The 16,704-nt window shown below is 35.5% G+C and overlaps 1 protein-coding gene across 23 annotated transcripts in view; it reads left to right on the top strand.

The window, feature by feature from the left end:
* LOC118744750 (patronin) overlaps window positions 1–16,704 on the top strand; it is a 37,166-nt gene that overhangs the window by 13,768 nt on the left and 6,694 nt on the right. For 6 of the 23 annotated variants that reach the window (XM_036478006.1, XM_036478024.1, XM_036478021.1 and 3 more), the window contains 15 exons: window positions 84–146; window positions 659–814; window positions 893–1,022; window positions 1,096–1,364; window positions 1,431–1,570; window positions 1,653–1,763; window positions 1,884–2,030; window positions 4,012–5,184; window positions 5,252–5,803; window positions 6,018–6,254; window positions 6,332–6,524; window positions 8,262–8,339; window positions 11,375–11,446; window positions 12,023–12,121; window positions 15,997–16,185. In XM_036478006.1, the coding sequence (XP_036333899.1) occupies window positions 84–146; window positions 659–814; window positions 893–1,022; window positions 1,096–1,364; window positions 1,431–1,570; window positions 1,653–1,763; window positions 1,884–2,030; window positions 4,012–5,184; window positions 5,252–5,803; window positions 6,018–6,254; window positions 6,332–6,524; window positions 8,262–8,339; window positions 11,375–11,446; window positions 12,023–12,121; window positions 15,997–16,185 (3,609 nt within the window). The remainder of the gene's footprint in view (window positions 1–83; window positions 147–658; window positions 815–892; window positions 1,023–1,095; window positions 1,365–1,430; window positions 1,571–1,652; window positions 1,764–1,883; window positions 2,031–4,011; window positions 5,185–5,251; window positions 5,804–6,017; window positions 6,255–6,331; window positions 6,525–8,261; window positions 8,340–11,374; window positions 11,447–12,022; window positions 12,122–15,996; window positions 16,186–16,704) is intronic. The other 17 variants (XM_036478026.1, XM_036478013.1, XM_036478031.1 and 14 more) reach the window with 14 other exon arrangements.

The raw sequence follows: 16,704 nt of genomic DNA, 5'->3' as shown, positions 1-16,704 counted from the left end.
ATACTTAGACTCCTTGTCCACATGTACATACATACCTTTACATATGTATTCTATTAAAAATCCAACTCATTCCAATGAATTAGGTGAATACGTACCAGCAGGCAGACCTAGCAATTGGGAGCAAAATCGGCGTCCTAGCTTTGCAGGTAATTTGCACGAATAGTACAACAAATAAAAATTTATATTGCTGCATAAATTTTTCATATAGTAAAGCTAAAAAGGCGGTAAAAGTAAGAAAATTTCTATATCTACAGAATGCAAAAATGCAAAATTTGAGCTTTATGAACGTAGTATTAATGTTCATAAAAATATATGCAAATATTTGCCGCCTTCTTAGTTTTATTATATGTGTACGTCAGTTACTTTAGAAAAAACACAATATTCCTACACTTGCTGCATTAATTATTACTTGCACTCTAAACTAAATTTTTCTGCATGCATTTTTTTAATTATTTTTTTAATTAAGATTTTTTACTGCAAACCGCAACGGCACTCTCGCTTTTTTGCATTGCATGGCTTCTCGTACTTTATAGTCGCACACTAATGATTCGTTTTTTGTTTTTTAATCATAATTTTAACATGTCTGTAAATACACTTAAAAGTGTCAAGCAAAGTTTTAAAAACGTTTGCACACTCACTTTCCCACTTCACTTTTCAGGACGCCGCTCGCGCAGAAATTCATCCAGCGAAGATTCTCAACTGACTATTGAGAATTTCGGCGGCTCTCAAGATCAATTGAACGCTGTGGGCCGTTTTGAGCGTGAACGTGAACGCGAGCGGGATCGGGAGCGCAAGCTCTCAAATGTTAGTGTTGGTAAGTGCTGAAAAAAACATTCGTTTCAAAATAAGTTAGACTATCTTATTAAAATTATCACAAAAAACTTCGCTCCAGAACCTGCGGTAGCTGTGCGCTCGTCCATTGCAGATGCACGCGGCACGCTGCAACTTGGCTATGACACCGATTCTGGTTCAGAGAAGCAGGATCGTGAGACCGAGAAATTTTTAATGAAGCGGCATGCAAGGTAGCAAACTGAAGTTTATTTTAAATGCTTGAAACCATATTTTTTATTAAACTCAATCCCAATTACACCTTAGCACTGATAATGTCAACATAAATGCATCCAATACTCAACTGAATAGCATTGTAAGCACGGTGAGCAGTCCAATGCCATCGACACGCAGGCAGCATAACATTGAAAAAGACAATCTGGAAGAGCAGCTGCAGCAGCAGCAGCAGCAGCAGCAGCAGCAATATGCTGAGCACAAAGACAGCAGCACGAATGATTATGAACACACGCTAACCAGGCGTTCAACGCAAAGTACGGGTGCGAGCAAAGTAGAGGCTTGGAATAATAGTAAAATGGGTGCGTAAAGCACAAAATGTAGTTTAGTTATAAACTAATTGCAATATACGCCATCTGCTCTTTCAGATCCCTATGATGATGATTTACGTACGCTTGAGAATGCCTCCAAATTGTCCAATATACGCATGAAACTCGAAGAGAAACGCTTGCGCATCGAACAGGACAAGCGACGTGTCGAAATGGCGTTGCTACGTCACCAGGAGAAGGTAATGATTGCACTCACTTTTCTATCCCACACTAACCTTTCTTAACCCTAACTCGTACTTACACTTACAAATTTTAATAAAGCTCGCACGCGAGGATTTGGATGCCTCGTCGGATGTGCTGAAATGGGAAACATTAAGTAACGATTCAAATCGTACACCAGATCTTGATCCGCTCGACTTGGATAAGTATCAGGTAGTGCTCGTGTTTTGGTTTTTTAAGTTTCGTGTTTTAAGTTAACGTTGCTACTAACTAACACCACCTAAATGTATTAACATATGTATTGTTTATTTGTTGTTGTACTTTCTAATGCAGCAAAGTCTGGCTATTATGAATATGAATTTGCAGGATATTCAACAGGATATACAAAAGCTAACAGTCCAACAAAACCAAATACAAGCACAACAATTGCAAGCGCAACAACTGATGCACGCACAGCATATGGCGAACATGTTGAATCAGGTAGCAATCTAGAAGAAAATTAAAAATAAATGAGAGGAATAGGCATAAAAGTATGCAAAAATTTAAAATGATTGATAACGATTCTAATCGTTCGGGTAATTATCTGGCTCAATTTCAATTAATATCAAATTCTACGGCAATTAGTTCCGTAGGAAGGTAGTAGTTATTGATATAACACTGGTCACATATTCGGTTACAATTAGGAGCCATGAGTGGGATGAAAAGTGGAATGAAAATACAGTCGAATTTCGACTGCAGAGTGTAAGATTGCCCTATCTCAGCAAATGGTTCAAAACCGCTTTATCTCAGCTGTCAACACGAGCCGTTTATTTTGAAAGTGGCATAAGTCACTTCATGCCTCTTGTGCTTAAATCACCGGTTACATGTATTTGAACGCGTTGGTTATTCGTCAACAACAGGTTGCAGGTTTTATCGCTAGTAGCGATTTACAGATGCATTCGATTACAAGTAGCCGGTCATTTAAGCACAATAAGTACGTAGTGACAGTTGAAATAGGGCTTTATTGAAACAAATTCTGAGATAGGTCGTTCTTCAACCAAATTATGAGATAGGACGTTCATCAAAATTTGCTTAAATAGGACTCACTCAGCCGACGATATACATAATTTATGTGTAGAAACGAAAATGTTACGAAAATAATTCGGTTCTGTATAGATAGTATGTTGAAAGTAAAGAAAGGTTATTCGAATGGTTTGTGCACGCAGTATATTATAGAAAAACTTCGAATTTCAATCTTCGATCTTTTGAACTGAAGAAGCAAACATTTTATTTTCGAATTTTAGTACATCCAGCAAGACAAATTTAATAAGCTGGTGTTTACCGTATATAAGTAAAAAATTACTCTGACAAATAATACGCACAATGACAGTATGAATTACAACAAACACATCATTTTGACATTATGCTTTCAACGGTGAAAAATGCAGCTGTCGCCCCAACACCAGCTTTTTGAATTCGAATTGATATGTAGCATAATTTAAAAAATTGTTCGAATATCAATCTTCGATTTTTTTCGAACACACAAAAATTAAAAGTTCTGTCTTAAAAGTTAGTAGAAAAGGGTAAAGTTTATTGTAAAATTTTTTCGAACATGTTCATGTCATTTGAAAAAATTCATCTGCTTTTTAAAGAAATGAGTATTTCGCTATACCTGTCAATCTAAAACGCTTAAAATATTACATTGAAATCAATATACAATCCTTGTTTAATTTTTCGAAAGAAGGAAACAAGTAGAATTTTAATTATAAATAAAAATTGGAAAAATTTAACTCGAATGGAGAAAACAGTATTCGTCCATACATAGCATATTACATGAAAATTCGGTCTTCGATTTTTTGGAACGCGAAAAAATAATTTGTGTTAGATTTTTGCGGACTTGAAAGGTGAAATGAGTCGAAAGATTAGTTTCGAATTTTGCGCACTTGAAAACAATTAATTGTTGTGTAGACAAAAATTTTAAAAATTTTGTTTTCGAAAATGATATTTGCAACCACTGCGTTACACTCTACCTACTAAACAATTAAACAAAACTTTCAAAACGGCCAAGAAAATGTTTTTTTTTTTTTCAATGTAAAATATGTATTTGGAATCGTTTTCGAAAGCCGAATTTTTGTTATGTCGTATTTCTGAAAGGCATTGAAATGACAAAATCTGCAAAAAAATTACCTTCAAAACGTTTGCCATTTAATTTTTTTTTGTGAAAACTCGACACTAAAATCTGCATGAGTAATATCGTACGGAACTTTATTTTTCTTAGCGCTTCTTTGTATAAAAATATAAGCTTTATTAATGTGCCTCTATTTATTTAAAAAAAAGTCTAGAACAAGTTCACAATTTTTATAAAAACCGCAAAAAACCCTAACAACCTTAAAACGTCAATGTGCGCACTTGCAAAAAGATATTTTTTACATCCCTTATATTTTATATCACTAACACATTATTCTCAATCCCATCCCACCAGCAACCCTACGGCTCTCAGCAGCATCTCAGCGACAATTTCAATCAAATGCCAATGCAGCAGCACAATTTCGGCTCAACACCGCACCTTGCACATTCCTCATTCAATCCGCATGCCAATCTCTACAATTCACGTCCGCCCAGTCGTGATCCCTACCAACAACAAATGCCATCAATGCCAATGCAATACATCAACGAACATGGTCAATATGTGCCTCAGCAACAGCAGCAACAAATGCCACCAATGATGCAGCAACAACAACACTACATGCAACCACAAAAAGTGTACGCCGATAATATGGTTCCTTACAATAACCACGTCTACGGTGGTCCACCCGGCCCGCCACAATATGCGCCGCACCATAATCAAACACCTCCACAATATATGAATCGCGCTAGTATGTATGATGATTACGGACGTGATCCCAGTTCACCACAACCGAATCCCATGTATCCACATGAAATGTCACCACAACCTTCGCAGCCGCAACGACGCACCTGGAATCAATCAGTATACGAACAACAGCAGCAGCAACAGCAACAACAGCAGTACCAGCAACCGCAGGCGCCATTGGTGGATGTGAATGCTTGGCAGCAGCAGAAGCAGCGTTCCTGCTTACCGATGGAGGGCAATTACACCTGGAAAAAATCCAATCAAATGCAGAATAATGGTGGACGCGAGGGTTTCGTATTGCATCAAAATGACGGTGGTGGTGAGTTCCAACATCTCTTCCGCTCCTCACCACAGCATATGCAACACAACAGCGATGGTGGCGGCGGTATCGGCGGCTTGCAGCGTCAACATTCTGTAAGTAATATGCCAATGGCAACGAAACAAGTGGCAACGACAGCGGCGTCTTCCTCCAATTCGTCGGGTGGACAGCAGTTATCCGACGATATGATGGCACCGCAGAGTATATGTTTTATCGGCGATGAGGACGATGTTGAGGAGCTAGAGCGTAACATTATCGAATCCATGCAGAATACGCGAATATCTGATTATGCACACCAACAGCAACAACAGCATTACCAACAACACGGTAGTGATGGCAGCTACGATGGTGGCAACGAGGTACTTGCGCAAAAGCTACACATAACGAGCGGCAATCTCACGTACCGCATCCCTTCGCCGTCCAGACCCGCTGTAAATGCCAATAGTTTTCAGGTAACGAAAATGGTAAATATAAATTCCTATGCCTGTGCCAGTATTATTAACTGCTAAACCCTATTGTGCTCTCGTTTAGGATCCTCGTGATGCGAAAACCGAAAAAGGCTTTTACATATCCTTCGATGACAACCAACCCAAGCGTCCCAAGCCGCCCTTGCGTGCGAAACGTTCGCCAAAGAAGGAGAAAAGCATGGATAGCACCGACCATCAGGTGGTCACCAGAATGGAGCCACTCAATCGTTCGCACAGCATTAGCGAAGACAACAATCCGACCTACAATGGCGGTTCGATGCATGGCGGCGGTGGCGGCAGTGGCAGCGGACGGCAATACGCTGGTAGTAATTTGAATGCGTTTAAGAATGGCAACAACATGAGCGAAATTAATACGGCTACATACAATAAATACACGGATGCGCCAATACAGATACGCCATGAAGAACTCAATAGCCAAAAAGCGTCAGCGCAGCCACGCTCGCCAGTGCACCAATTTAGTGCGGCAGCGACAGCGGCAGCGGCGGCGTTGTCGTCCTCACCCACACGCAGCCAACAGAATGCGAATATCGCGGGCGGCAGCAGCAGCCAGGCACAGGCGTTAGTGATTGGCACCGATGTGACCAACTTGGATCGCGTAAGTTGACGTTCAGTTGGGAGAAAAAAATAAAAGTTGATGAATAAAAGTGGGGAAGTTTGTGTTTAAAAATAAGAAAAAATGTCTGCCAACTTGAGCGAACTGCTAGAAAAAGGAGTTGAAATGATTTGTTGACATCATTTCTGCGGCAACAACCAAATTTCACAGGCTCAAGAAACATTAGAGATTTGTATACTTCATCTTTTGCTTTCAGGAATCTATCGATGAAATGGAGCGCCGCAAGGAGAAAATTATGCTGCAATCATTGCAGCGCCGCCAGCAGCAAGAAGAAGCAAAGGCGCGCAAAGAAATCGAGGCGGCACGTAAACGCGAACTGGAGCGAGAAAAGGAAGAAGAGAAGGCGCGCAAAAAGGAAGAACAAATGGCGCGACGAGCAGCAATTTTAGAACAACATCGCCTGAAGAAGGCCATCGAGGAGGCCGAGCGAGAGGTACAACACATTACTACGAAATTTTTCTACACATATTCTTTAACATACATTCCCAATTCGTGTTTCCATCACTTTAGGGCAAAGTACTCGATCGCACTGACCTAACAATGAAGCAGACAACACACAATACAACAACGCCGCGTTTGCGACAGACGCGCATTACGCGTCCACGTCCCAAGACCATACACGTCGATGATGGTTCCGTGGATTTGAGCGAGGCATCGAGTATTTCTAGTCGTAGTAAAAAAGGTTCTAGTACCAATCTGACAGGTGCGTTGAATGGATAGCAAGCCTACGCTAAGTTGTGTTGGCGAGCTGCATCTTGCATTTCTTTTGTAAATTTTGCTTGTTGCGTTTTGTAAATGTATTCTGTTTTGCTCGATACAATTTCAAAACTTTTGTATCTTACATGCCTTACATTCTTCTGGCTGTTTGTAATTCTTGAATGTTGTACTCTTTTTACAATCTGCTTTTTGCGTGCACATACACACTCAAATTACATTTAAAATATATATATGTATATGTATATATTTGCACAATTTAGAGCACAATGCGAGTCTGAGTTTAATTTTCAAAATTACCCAACTTTTAAATATTCTGAATTTTTCAACTGTGTGAATGAAATCAGTGAGTCAACGAATGTGTAGTATAGTAATGGTGGTAAATAGCCCGAGTACCAATGTTCGAATCGTAAATGTGGTGAACAGAATTAGATTTTTTCTTCGAATTCTTCGAAACCCAAAAACAATCGTTGTATATAGTATTACAAAAAATTTAATTGGACCTCAAAAATTAAGTCAAATTTCCTGCAATTAGCGGATATAGTGATACTATAATATACAAAACAATAACGAATATCAACCTTTGATTTTTTTGCATGTAAATAACTTAAAAATAATGTTTCTTATGCCGAATTTCCACTAGACATTGAAATGGCAAAAAATTCTAGCCATTTAAAAAAATGCCATGTGGAAATGAATTTAATGACAGGTATTCGAGTACGAAAAAATTCTAAAATCTAAAATGTTGCGAGTGGAGTAAGAGGTGCATAACTAACTTCGAATTTTTCGAACTTAAAAAATTCTAAAAAAAACTCCCATGTTTCAGAGTGTAAATAGTGCGATGTTTTCAAATTGTTCAGTGGGTTTGAATTTTAGTCTTCGAAGTTTTCGAAAATAAAGATTTGACCATTTAGCCCCGACATAATATACAAAATAGTCCTAATTTTAATCTTCGAATTTTTAGAAATCACAAAAATAAATACTTAGTGAGTAAAAAGTATAATTTTCGAATTTTTCGAACTTGTTAGTTAATACGTCGAACTTAATGTGCACAAACAAACGGTGATGTTAAAATATTCAAATTAAAAAATTTTGCTTCAAAAATAGAATCTGTGTATCAAACTAATTTCTTGGACAATTTCTGTTGGTAAATAAGGTACATTGCAAAACTTTTTATTTACCCAAATTTCCTGGGAAATGCACTAATATATAATACATAAATATGTATACATTTCAAGCACGCTTTCTTCAGCATCTTCAGAAACTTGGCAAAAATTGCACTCACACAATCCAGAATGCATTTTTAAGTGTTTGAAGGAGTTATCAACTTTTTCGCAGCTCTTAGGTTTAAATATAACATGTTATGTATAAACCATATATGTATATATATTTTTTTTTTTGTAATTAAAGCGTAAGTTTTATTGATATTTTTTTTTTATTGTTTATTTTTTATACATATTTGTGCAATTATGTATTATTTTTTTTGTGATCCTTCAAAATATCTTAGTGTCGTGCTACCAAAGTGTTTTTTTTTTTGTTCGCTCATTTCGAAATCCATCAGCAGAATGCGAGGCATGCAAGCAACGACATCAAAATGTGCTTTTATTTGCCGTTTATTTCTTATTTTGTTAACTTAACATTTATTTATTTATTTACATATATATTTCGTTGTGTATTAATTTTTCGCCCATTGGCTTCCATTGTTCGCGCTGCATACTCTGTGTAGCCTATGGTACGTTGAGCAATTCCAACACCCTGAGACGTGATTTATATAGAGGCTCGCACGATTCTCTAACTGTGAAAGGTAAATAATGAGCTAAACCAAAAAACAAGTAAAAGAAACTATCTGTTTATCGCTAAGAAATTTAATTATAATTAAGAAAAAAAAAGCTAATCGATTGAATTTTCTATAGCCACTCGCAAATTTTGTATGCATTGCACAATATGCGTCCATGCAGGAGACGTGGCTTCTCATCAGCATTGGCATACATACATTACAAAAATCATGCATTAAAAAGTAATTTTAATATATACATATGTACATATGTATAAACTACATGAACTTAAAGAAACTCAACCTAATGCACTCACAAGCAGCTTTGTTTTATTTTACATTATTTTAATTTTTTTTTTACTAAAGCAAAATTTAAATTTTATTACGATTTTTATTGTTCGTCCGAAACGCGCGCGTATTTTTAAATTTTTGTTTCAATGCTTGAGAGCTTTGATTTTATTTGCGTTTGAAGTTGTTATTTTTTACATTTAATAGCATAATGATTTTAACAAAGTTTGTGTTTGCATTTTTTATGTGGTTAATGATTATTTTTTTTTTATTATAAGTATTAAACTAACTTTACAATCTGCCGATAAACATGATGAAATTATAGACTTTAATGGAATTTATAATACTATCACGTTTATTGGCATTTTGATAAAACAACTTATTTCCATTTAGGTTACTTTCTATTTAAAGCAATATTTCATTTAGGTCCCATATTATGTTTTAACTAATAGGAGCTTCATGAATATATAACATTTTTGAGGCAAGCGCATTTTTTTATCCCTTAAGCTGTTATATCAAAATGCCACAGATTTGATTATATATTAAAAAAAAGTAAGGTGCGCCTAAAAGTAGGTTTTATGGTAGTTTTGTGTACTTTAATATATATTTTTTTTTAATAGCGCAAAGCGTTTGAGATCTAAATTCTGTCACAATTCAAATACAAAATATTTATTATTCAACAAAATTTATTGTAACAAACACAAAACTTTTATTTTTTCTTCGGTCCGCGCCGCGTATTCTCTTTTATGTCTTTGGTATCCCGAAGTGGTAATTTCAGTTTTGAAGGATCAATATCAGGTGAATATGGTTGATGTGCGATGGCATTTATTGAGAGTTTGGCGAGAAAATCCATGATGTTTATATAAATCTGGCCATTTGCTCACCCAAAGGCGCATAACGCATAGGTAATGTAGTTCAGCTGGCCTAGGGGCCAGAACCTGGAGTGTACAACACCTTGGTAATCAAAGAAAGAGTCAACTTTAGATTGACTTGACCCGTGATCAGACCCATGTCTCATTAGACTGCGTTTATACACGGAAACTTGTCGACGCGATTTTTCACATTCCCTTTTGGTGTTGCTCATTTCATTTACACACGACGATTTTTGTGTATGCAATTGTTGTTGTCAGCTGTGAATCGCTATCTCAATTTACACGAGACGAACGAGAGCACAAAGCGTGTTGCCCGAGCACGAGCAACTCCGTTCCCCTCTCCTTTCCTCGTCACGCTCTCTCCTACAAACGTCGGGTTGCGGCAACAAAAATCGCCGTGTGTAAATGAGCACTTATTTGTTCTAGCAAGTGCTTCTTTGATGTCGATGAAGGCCACTGTTGCAAAGGCTTTATGAATGTACGCTTCTTCTATACGCTGAAAAATTATACGGCGGCGTCCACCATACCTAGTATAACAGAGTGAGATAGACGTAGTTTCCTGCAGTACGTGTCCCAGTTCGTATTCCTCAAATTCTTGACGGGTTTTGGTAAGAGGACGCGCTTCGTCCAGAGTAAATTGAATGTGCGTCTGATCCGAAGAAACCGTGATAACTGCTTTAGCTGGAATGCCGCGAATTCGAATCGAACCCAAAGACGCTCCGGTCTTCCTGCGTTTTTGCCGGCCCGAAGTATGCTATATTTGTGGCCTTAAATTGGGCACATGTGCGACGACGGCGCTGGAATTGGTTCTCGAACTTGAACCTCTTTCATACATATGTATATCCATGGAGCAGGTTGCCAAAAGAACTTTGCTAAGCTTTGCTAGAGAGGGATTAGGAAAAGGAAATGTTATATCCTCTGAAAACATGTAGAAGATAGGGCCGTCGTTCCCGGTTCTGAACTATACTGCGTCTGTTTGGTCACCGGACGAAACTATAGACTTGTCACAGACGCGAGCACACGAACAGACCCTTGCTCGAGGAGGAGCCTCCGCCCAGGACTCCTAGCCTATGAATGCCGTGATTGCAGCCCAATCATCACCTGTAGGAGACACAGCTTCAACTGCCAAGAGGGACCCGCGTTACTCTAACACAGTTACGGTCTGAATATTTCAGCCGTCTCAACATCTACCTGTGCAGACTCGACCCCAATATCCGGCATGTGGAGACTCGCTGCACGACACCAATTCAACTACCTCTTCACATGCCAGCTCAATCCCACTCAGGACTGTGCCAGGCAAAGAATTTACAGGGAGGGTACAGCAATAAGAGATTCCAAAATCTGAACTAAACTCCCAAAGGAGAAACTAAGAATACAAAAGGTATCCTTACACTGACACTGCAGACTAAGAGGACATCTGTCCAAGCTGGGAATATAGTCGGTTGTGCGACTCGGCAAGTGAGATACCACTACACATTCTCATCGAGTGTGATGCCGACCGCTGAAGACGTTAGAGAAGTCTAGGGTCTATTTGGCCACAGTTTAAGTACTTTCACTCTTTATCTCCGAACGCGCTGCTGCTTTTTTTAGGAGTTTAGGTTTAGTGGAAGTATTGTGAAGAGTCGAGGGGACAATAGATCTGCATAGGCCTGCACCTAAATGCCCACACGATCAAATTAACTTGATTACGAAATACGTGATAGGCCGTAAATCTATTTCACTCGTTTAAACTTAATCTACTTTTAGGCGCACTGCCCCAATATACATTTAAATTGTTTTTTTTTTCGTCTGCATGATAATGTTACATAAATATTTAAGTATTTCATATCACTTGCAATTTTACTTCATCTGTGTATGTATTTTGTAATCCACATCTGCATATGTTACTTATATATTTCGAAACAGAATCACCTGATGAATACCCAAGCACAAGTTCAACTCCGATTGGGCGCAGGGGATCATATAAGGCATCAAGAGGTTGGTGTTGGGTAGTATTAATTAAAGTTTATATTTTGGATTTTCTAGTGCTTTATACAGACTTATACATATGTACATATTAAGCACATGTGCATATATAAAAAATGTAAAATATTAGACCATTTAATACACATACACGCATGCATAAGCATACACGGTGCGTGTACACATACCTATACCCGGTGAGGATGTTGAAAAAACAGCTGCGACAAGCAGCTTTCTGGCGGCAAAGTGTATATACATGCATTAATAATTTATATAACTCTTATACGGCAATTTATTTATTTAACGACCTTTTATTTATTTAACGAAATGGTGTAGGTATAAAAAATTATCTATCAATTGAAAATATTTTAGTACACCAACAGTTTTTTCTCATCATTTCGTTCACCTACTCTCCTGCATATTTTTTTCTTTTATACATTTATGTATGTAACCTTACTATTCTAAGGATATATTATTACTATCCTTTTGTTTTGTTTTTTTCTTTCTAAATACTTCATTACGCATATACAATACAAATTTTTATTAAATATCAAACCAAAACAAACGCCTGTATTATGGGCCTTTTTCCAGAACCAACCGTCGATCGAGGTCGCTCACGTATATCTGTAGCTAAAGGAAGTAGCCTTAATTTCCGTGGTCGCAAGTCCAATTCGCTAATGAATCTGTGTGGTAAGAACCGAAGACCAATTACAAAACAAACAAACAAACAAAAAAAATAATTATGAAAACAAAAAATGGCTTATGTGTACGCTAAAAAAGAATAAGCGCCGTAGAGCTGTAAAATACTATGTGCAACAACAAAAAATTGCTTACCCTGGTGGTTGGTGGTTTGGTTTTGGTTTTTGTTTTGGTTTTGGTTTCATATTGTTTACACTCGTTGCATAGGTACTTATAACCATTTTTAACTTGTACTTGTGGTGGTCTTCGCTTTTGTAATACATATGTTATACATATTATGTATTCATAAACTACATTTTTAGTATAGCTTAAGATACAAGTTTCAAGAGTTAGTACATATTTCAAGCCTAGGTAGTATTTTAGTAGTTTCATTCTACATATAGTGCTTGTCAACTTTATTTATTAAATTCTTTTATTGTTGTGGCTAATGCCATAATTTCGTTTTCGTAATTTAGAGTTTTTTCACCTTAAAGCGGCATTTTTTGTCTGTTGAAATCTCTTTTTGTGAATGAAATTTATTCGCGCATTTTTTCTCAAAATAGATGCAATTCTCGTAGGATTAAAAAAAGGTTGTAAAACACGTGTTCCACATTTTATGTAGTTTTGCAAGAAAATTCTATTGCCTTCACCATTCTAAGAGATAATTCATCGCGATAGTTGTTAACCGCATAAATATACACTACCGGTAAAAAGTATTGGCAGAGAATTTTTCACAATGTATGCAGCATATTTTTTATTTTTATTTTTTTCTGCAAACTTTATAAAAAATATAGCTTATACATACTGCAAAAAGAAAACAATAAATACAAAATTTTTAAACTTTGTGCAAAACTCAGAAAATTTCAATAAATTTGCGTACAAAGTTGCAACATTCGAATCAAATTTTTTGAAAAATTTTGAAAATGTAGTTTTGTAGCCAATTAAATTTTAGTAAAATGCAAATTTGTGCGCAAATTTATTGAAAATTTTCTTGAGTTTTGCACAAAGTTTAGAAATTCTGTTTTATATATTTTTTGTTGTAGTATGAACTACATTTTTATAAAAAGTTACAAGAAAAAATTTTAATACTTGTATGTAAAAAAATGTCTGCATTAAATTTTTCTTAATCTACGCCAACTTCGGCATTGTAACTTTCTGCGACGTTTTTTTGTCTTTTCCTTTTGAACATAAATTATTTTCATGTACATATAAAATGCCAAATTTTCGCTATTCAATATTATTTAAAAATGCATTCATCATTTTGGTAAACAACGAATTCGCAGCAATAATAATACTTAACCAAACGCCCCTAAAAGCAACTCTGTTTAGAGTTTAATAAAAATAAAAAAATAAATTAAGTAAACGCATCACTAAAGTGTGTCAATAACCACGCCCATTTCTAACAAAATTTCATCCATGCAAGTACAGTTAATTAATTTCGGTTTGAGTTTACATTTTGTGCTTTTTAACTAAACTAAAAGTAGGGTTATGGATAAAGGGTCGTACACACAAAATACGCTCCTGTTAGGAGCTATTTTTAGAGCCACAACTAAAGTAAATAAGCATTTTGAAAGTACATTATGCGGAAAACCAACAAAATTTGTTATTTAACCCTCGCTAACACAGAATTTTCACAAATAAGATGTCATTATTTCATATATGGTGAAAAATATGTACATCTGACTGGCAACAGTTTAACTTATGTTAAGCATCTTTACGTCATTTTAAACTTTTTGTTATACAAATCAGTCAAGCAAATGTGTGAATATTAAAAATTAGCACAAATCGCAGTAACAATGACAAAGCACATCGCATAACTAGTTTCTGTAGATACAATGAACTTACAGGACTATGCTATAGGACTATGGACTCCTATGTTTAATTTTGAATTAATTTTTCAATGTATAATTTTTTCCATTATTTGAAATTTTTTATTATTATATTACGTTTTTAATAAATCGGTAGAAAAAGGTTTTTTAAGTTCTTCAATTATAATTTTTATGTTTTTCGCTTCGGAAAAGCGGTGCGATAATATTTTCATCATGCCTTTTTGATTTGAAAATATAAAACTGATTTATTTACAATCTCTAGTAAAATCTCATTCTAGTCAAGGCTTTGGATGTAAACCTGAGGGCTTGAAATATAATGCGGTGTGCAAAAAGTTCCATTAAGAGTAATGAAACTTCGTTTTTTACGCAATTTACAATGGTTCTTTCAAAATATCAAAATCTAAATTTTTTATGGAGTACGCCTTTATTTTGTTCTACGTACCAAATAAAGCCATTCAAGAAAATTTCAAAATTTTAAAATTAAATTTTTAGATTCAAAAAATTTAAATTTTTTGAAATCGAAAAAATTCTACAAAATAATTACCTTAAATCTGTTAAATTTGACACATTATTGAAGCTTATTCATATAAATTCATAAACTCGCTGAGTTATAGCTGGTCAAGGTCAAAATTTTGTCGAAATATTGGATTTTGATTTAAAAATTTTCAAACCCTGTTAGCAACCGCTATATATTTTTTAAATTTTGAAATTTTCGTGGCTGTCTTTATTTTGCACGTAGAATAAAATAAATGGATATCTCAAAATCTGAATATTTTTAAGGACCACCTTAATACTCATGTGCATACATATCTATGTACATGCATAAGCGTGGGCCGAAAATCCGCTTTTTTAGAATTTTGATTGGTAATAGCAAAAATATGGTTCATTATGCTCTCAAAAATATCTGTGTGAAATGTGAAAGTTTTTGGTCAATATCCTAGGCTCGCCCAAGTCCATCAAAGTTCAGGTACTAAAAACAAAAATTTCTTAGCTAACTTCGATTTTCTACAAAAAAGGTCCATATACCTAATTATGTAGGACTAATACTTTAGAATATTATCGCAATTTTAGTAAAAAAATGTATTACTTAATTTATTTATTAATTTTTATTTTTTGGCCATATTGAACTTTGATGGGCTCGGGCGAGCCTAAGATATTGACCAAAAATTGTCATATTTCACACAGATATTTTTTAGAGCATAATGAACCATATTTTTGCTATTACCAATCAAAATTCTAAAAAAGCGGATTTTCGGTCCACGCTAATGTACATGTGTATTTAAAAAATTATATTAATCTAACTACTCATAACTCAATTAACTTATCATGTCATTTAAGTATGTGCATATGTATCTACAAATACTACATGTCCTCATTCTTTTGTACATAATTATACAGCTACAAACGTACATACATAAGTCTAATTTTGTTTGCTACATATACTTACATACTTATATATCTACTACTCAAAAATTATTTTTTAACCTTTTCGGAAATGATTGCGGTTTTACTCATTGCTCAAAACCTTATCTACATATATACATCCATACAAATAACAGTTAAACCTAGAAAATAATAGCAGTCAAGCTAAAAGTAAAAATTTTTAATCTACTAAAAAAAGCTGAGAGAAAATTTTAAACTTGAAACCTAAAAAATTAAATTAAGTGTAATTTAAAAAACACACACATATTTCATAATATTTGGCAAATGTTAAATTATGCACATGCGTTGTTGTTTTTTATCTCTTTTTTCAAACTAACATCATACAAATAATTATTCCCGTCAAACTAAACGTGCTCGCTCCTCGCTGTCATTGAATTGAATTGAAATTTACCAAATCAAAAAATCGGAAAATTTAACACAAACCTCAATTCCGAACATAAAAAACAATACGAAAATATGTTACTCATCTGTACTAAATGTGAATGCCTGTTGTATAATCGCCCGGCCTTTATGACTGCTCGCTCGCCTGTCGTGCCTGCCTAACTACGTTACGTTGCGTGTCGTTCGTTCGTTGTTGTTGTTGTTGTTTCTGCTTGAAACGCACCTTTGGCCTAGATACAGATTCGGGATTGGGTCGTGCCACTCCGCCACGTCGTGCGCCATCACCTGGCATGGCTTCAGGCAGGCATATGCCATCGCCATCTGGACCAGGCTCACTGCCACCAGGTTTGATAACGAAACGACGCGGTTTCGATGATGGATCGGGCTTACTCTCAACCAATCTTGGCTCAATGGAATATTCGGGTTTGTATTTTTTTCTGCTGCTGCTGCTGTTGCTGCTGCGCCTAATAAAAACAATTTAATTATATTTGCTATACATTTTGTTTTGTGTTTTGTTTTTGAGCACACAATTGCACGACCTCACACGCACACCCACTCAAACAAACATTTATACATACATACATTTATGGTTGTACAAAATGCAATTTTCATCGAATTACATCCAATATTTACTACACAACATAAACCATTTTTTTTGTGAAAGCTCATATTTAGCTGCACTTTATTTTCGATTGGTTACATTTTTCAAAATTTCAAAATTCCACGATAAAACAAGATTAGCGTTTTTTTAATTTCTTTAAAATTCAAAACTTTCTAAAACGCAATCGCCGAATCTGCTTCCGGTTACAAAAATTGAGGTGGAACATGCAATCGATGTTTTGCATGCGTTACATTTTCGATATTCCATAATTTTTTTAAAATAAAAAAATAAATAAAATAGTACTTAAAAATAAAATATAGAAATGTAGAAATTAGCAAAAT

This window comes from Rhagoletis pomonella, unplaced genomic scaffold (assembly GCF_013731165.1).
Source record: "Rhagoletis pomonella isolate Grant_MI unplaced genomic scaffold, Rhpom_1.0 Rhpom_scaffold_00008, whole genome shotgun sequence".
Taxonomy (NCBI): Eukaryota; Metazoa; Arthropoda; class Insecta; order Diptera; family Tephritidae; genus Rhagoletis; species Rhagoletis pomonella.
Note: the sequence above shows the minus strand (reverse complement) of the source record. Positions and strands in the feature narration are given on the sequence as shown.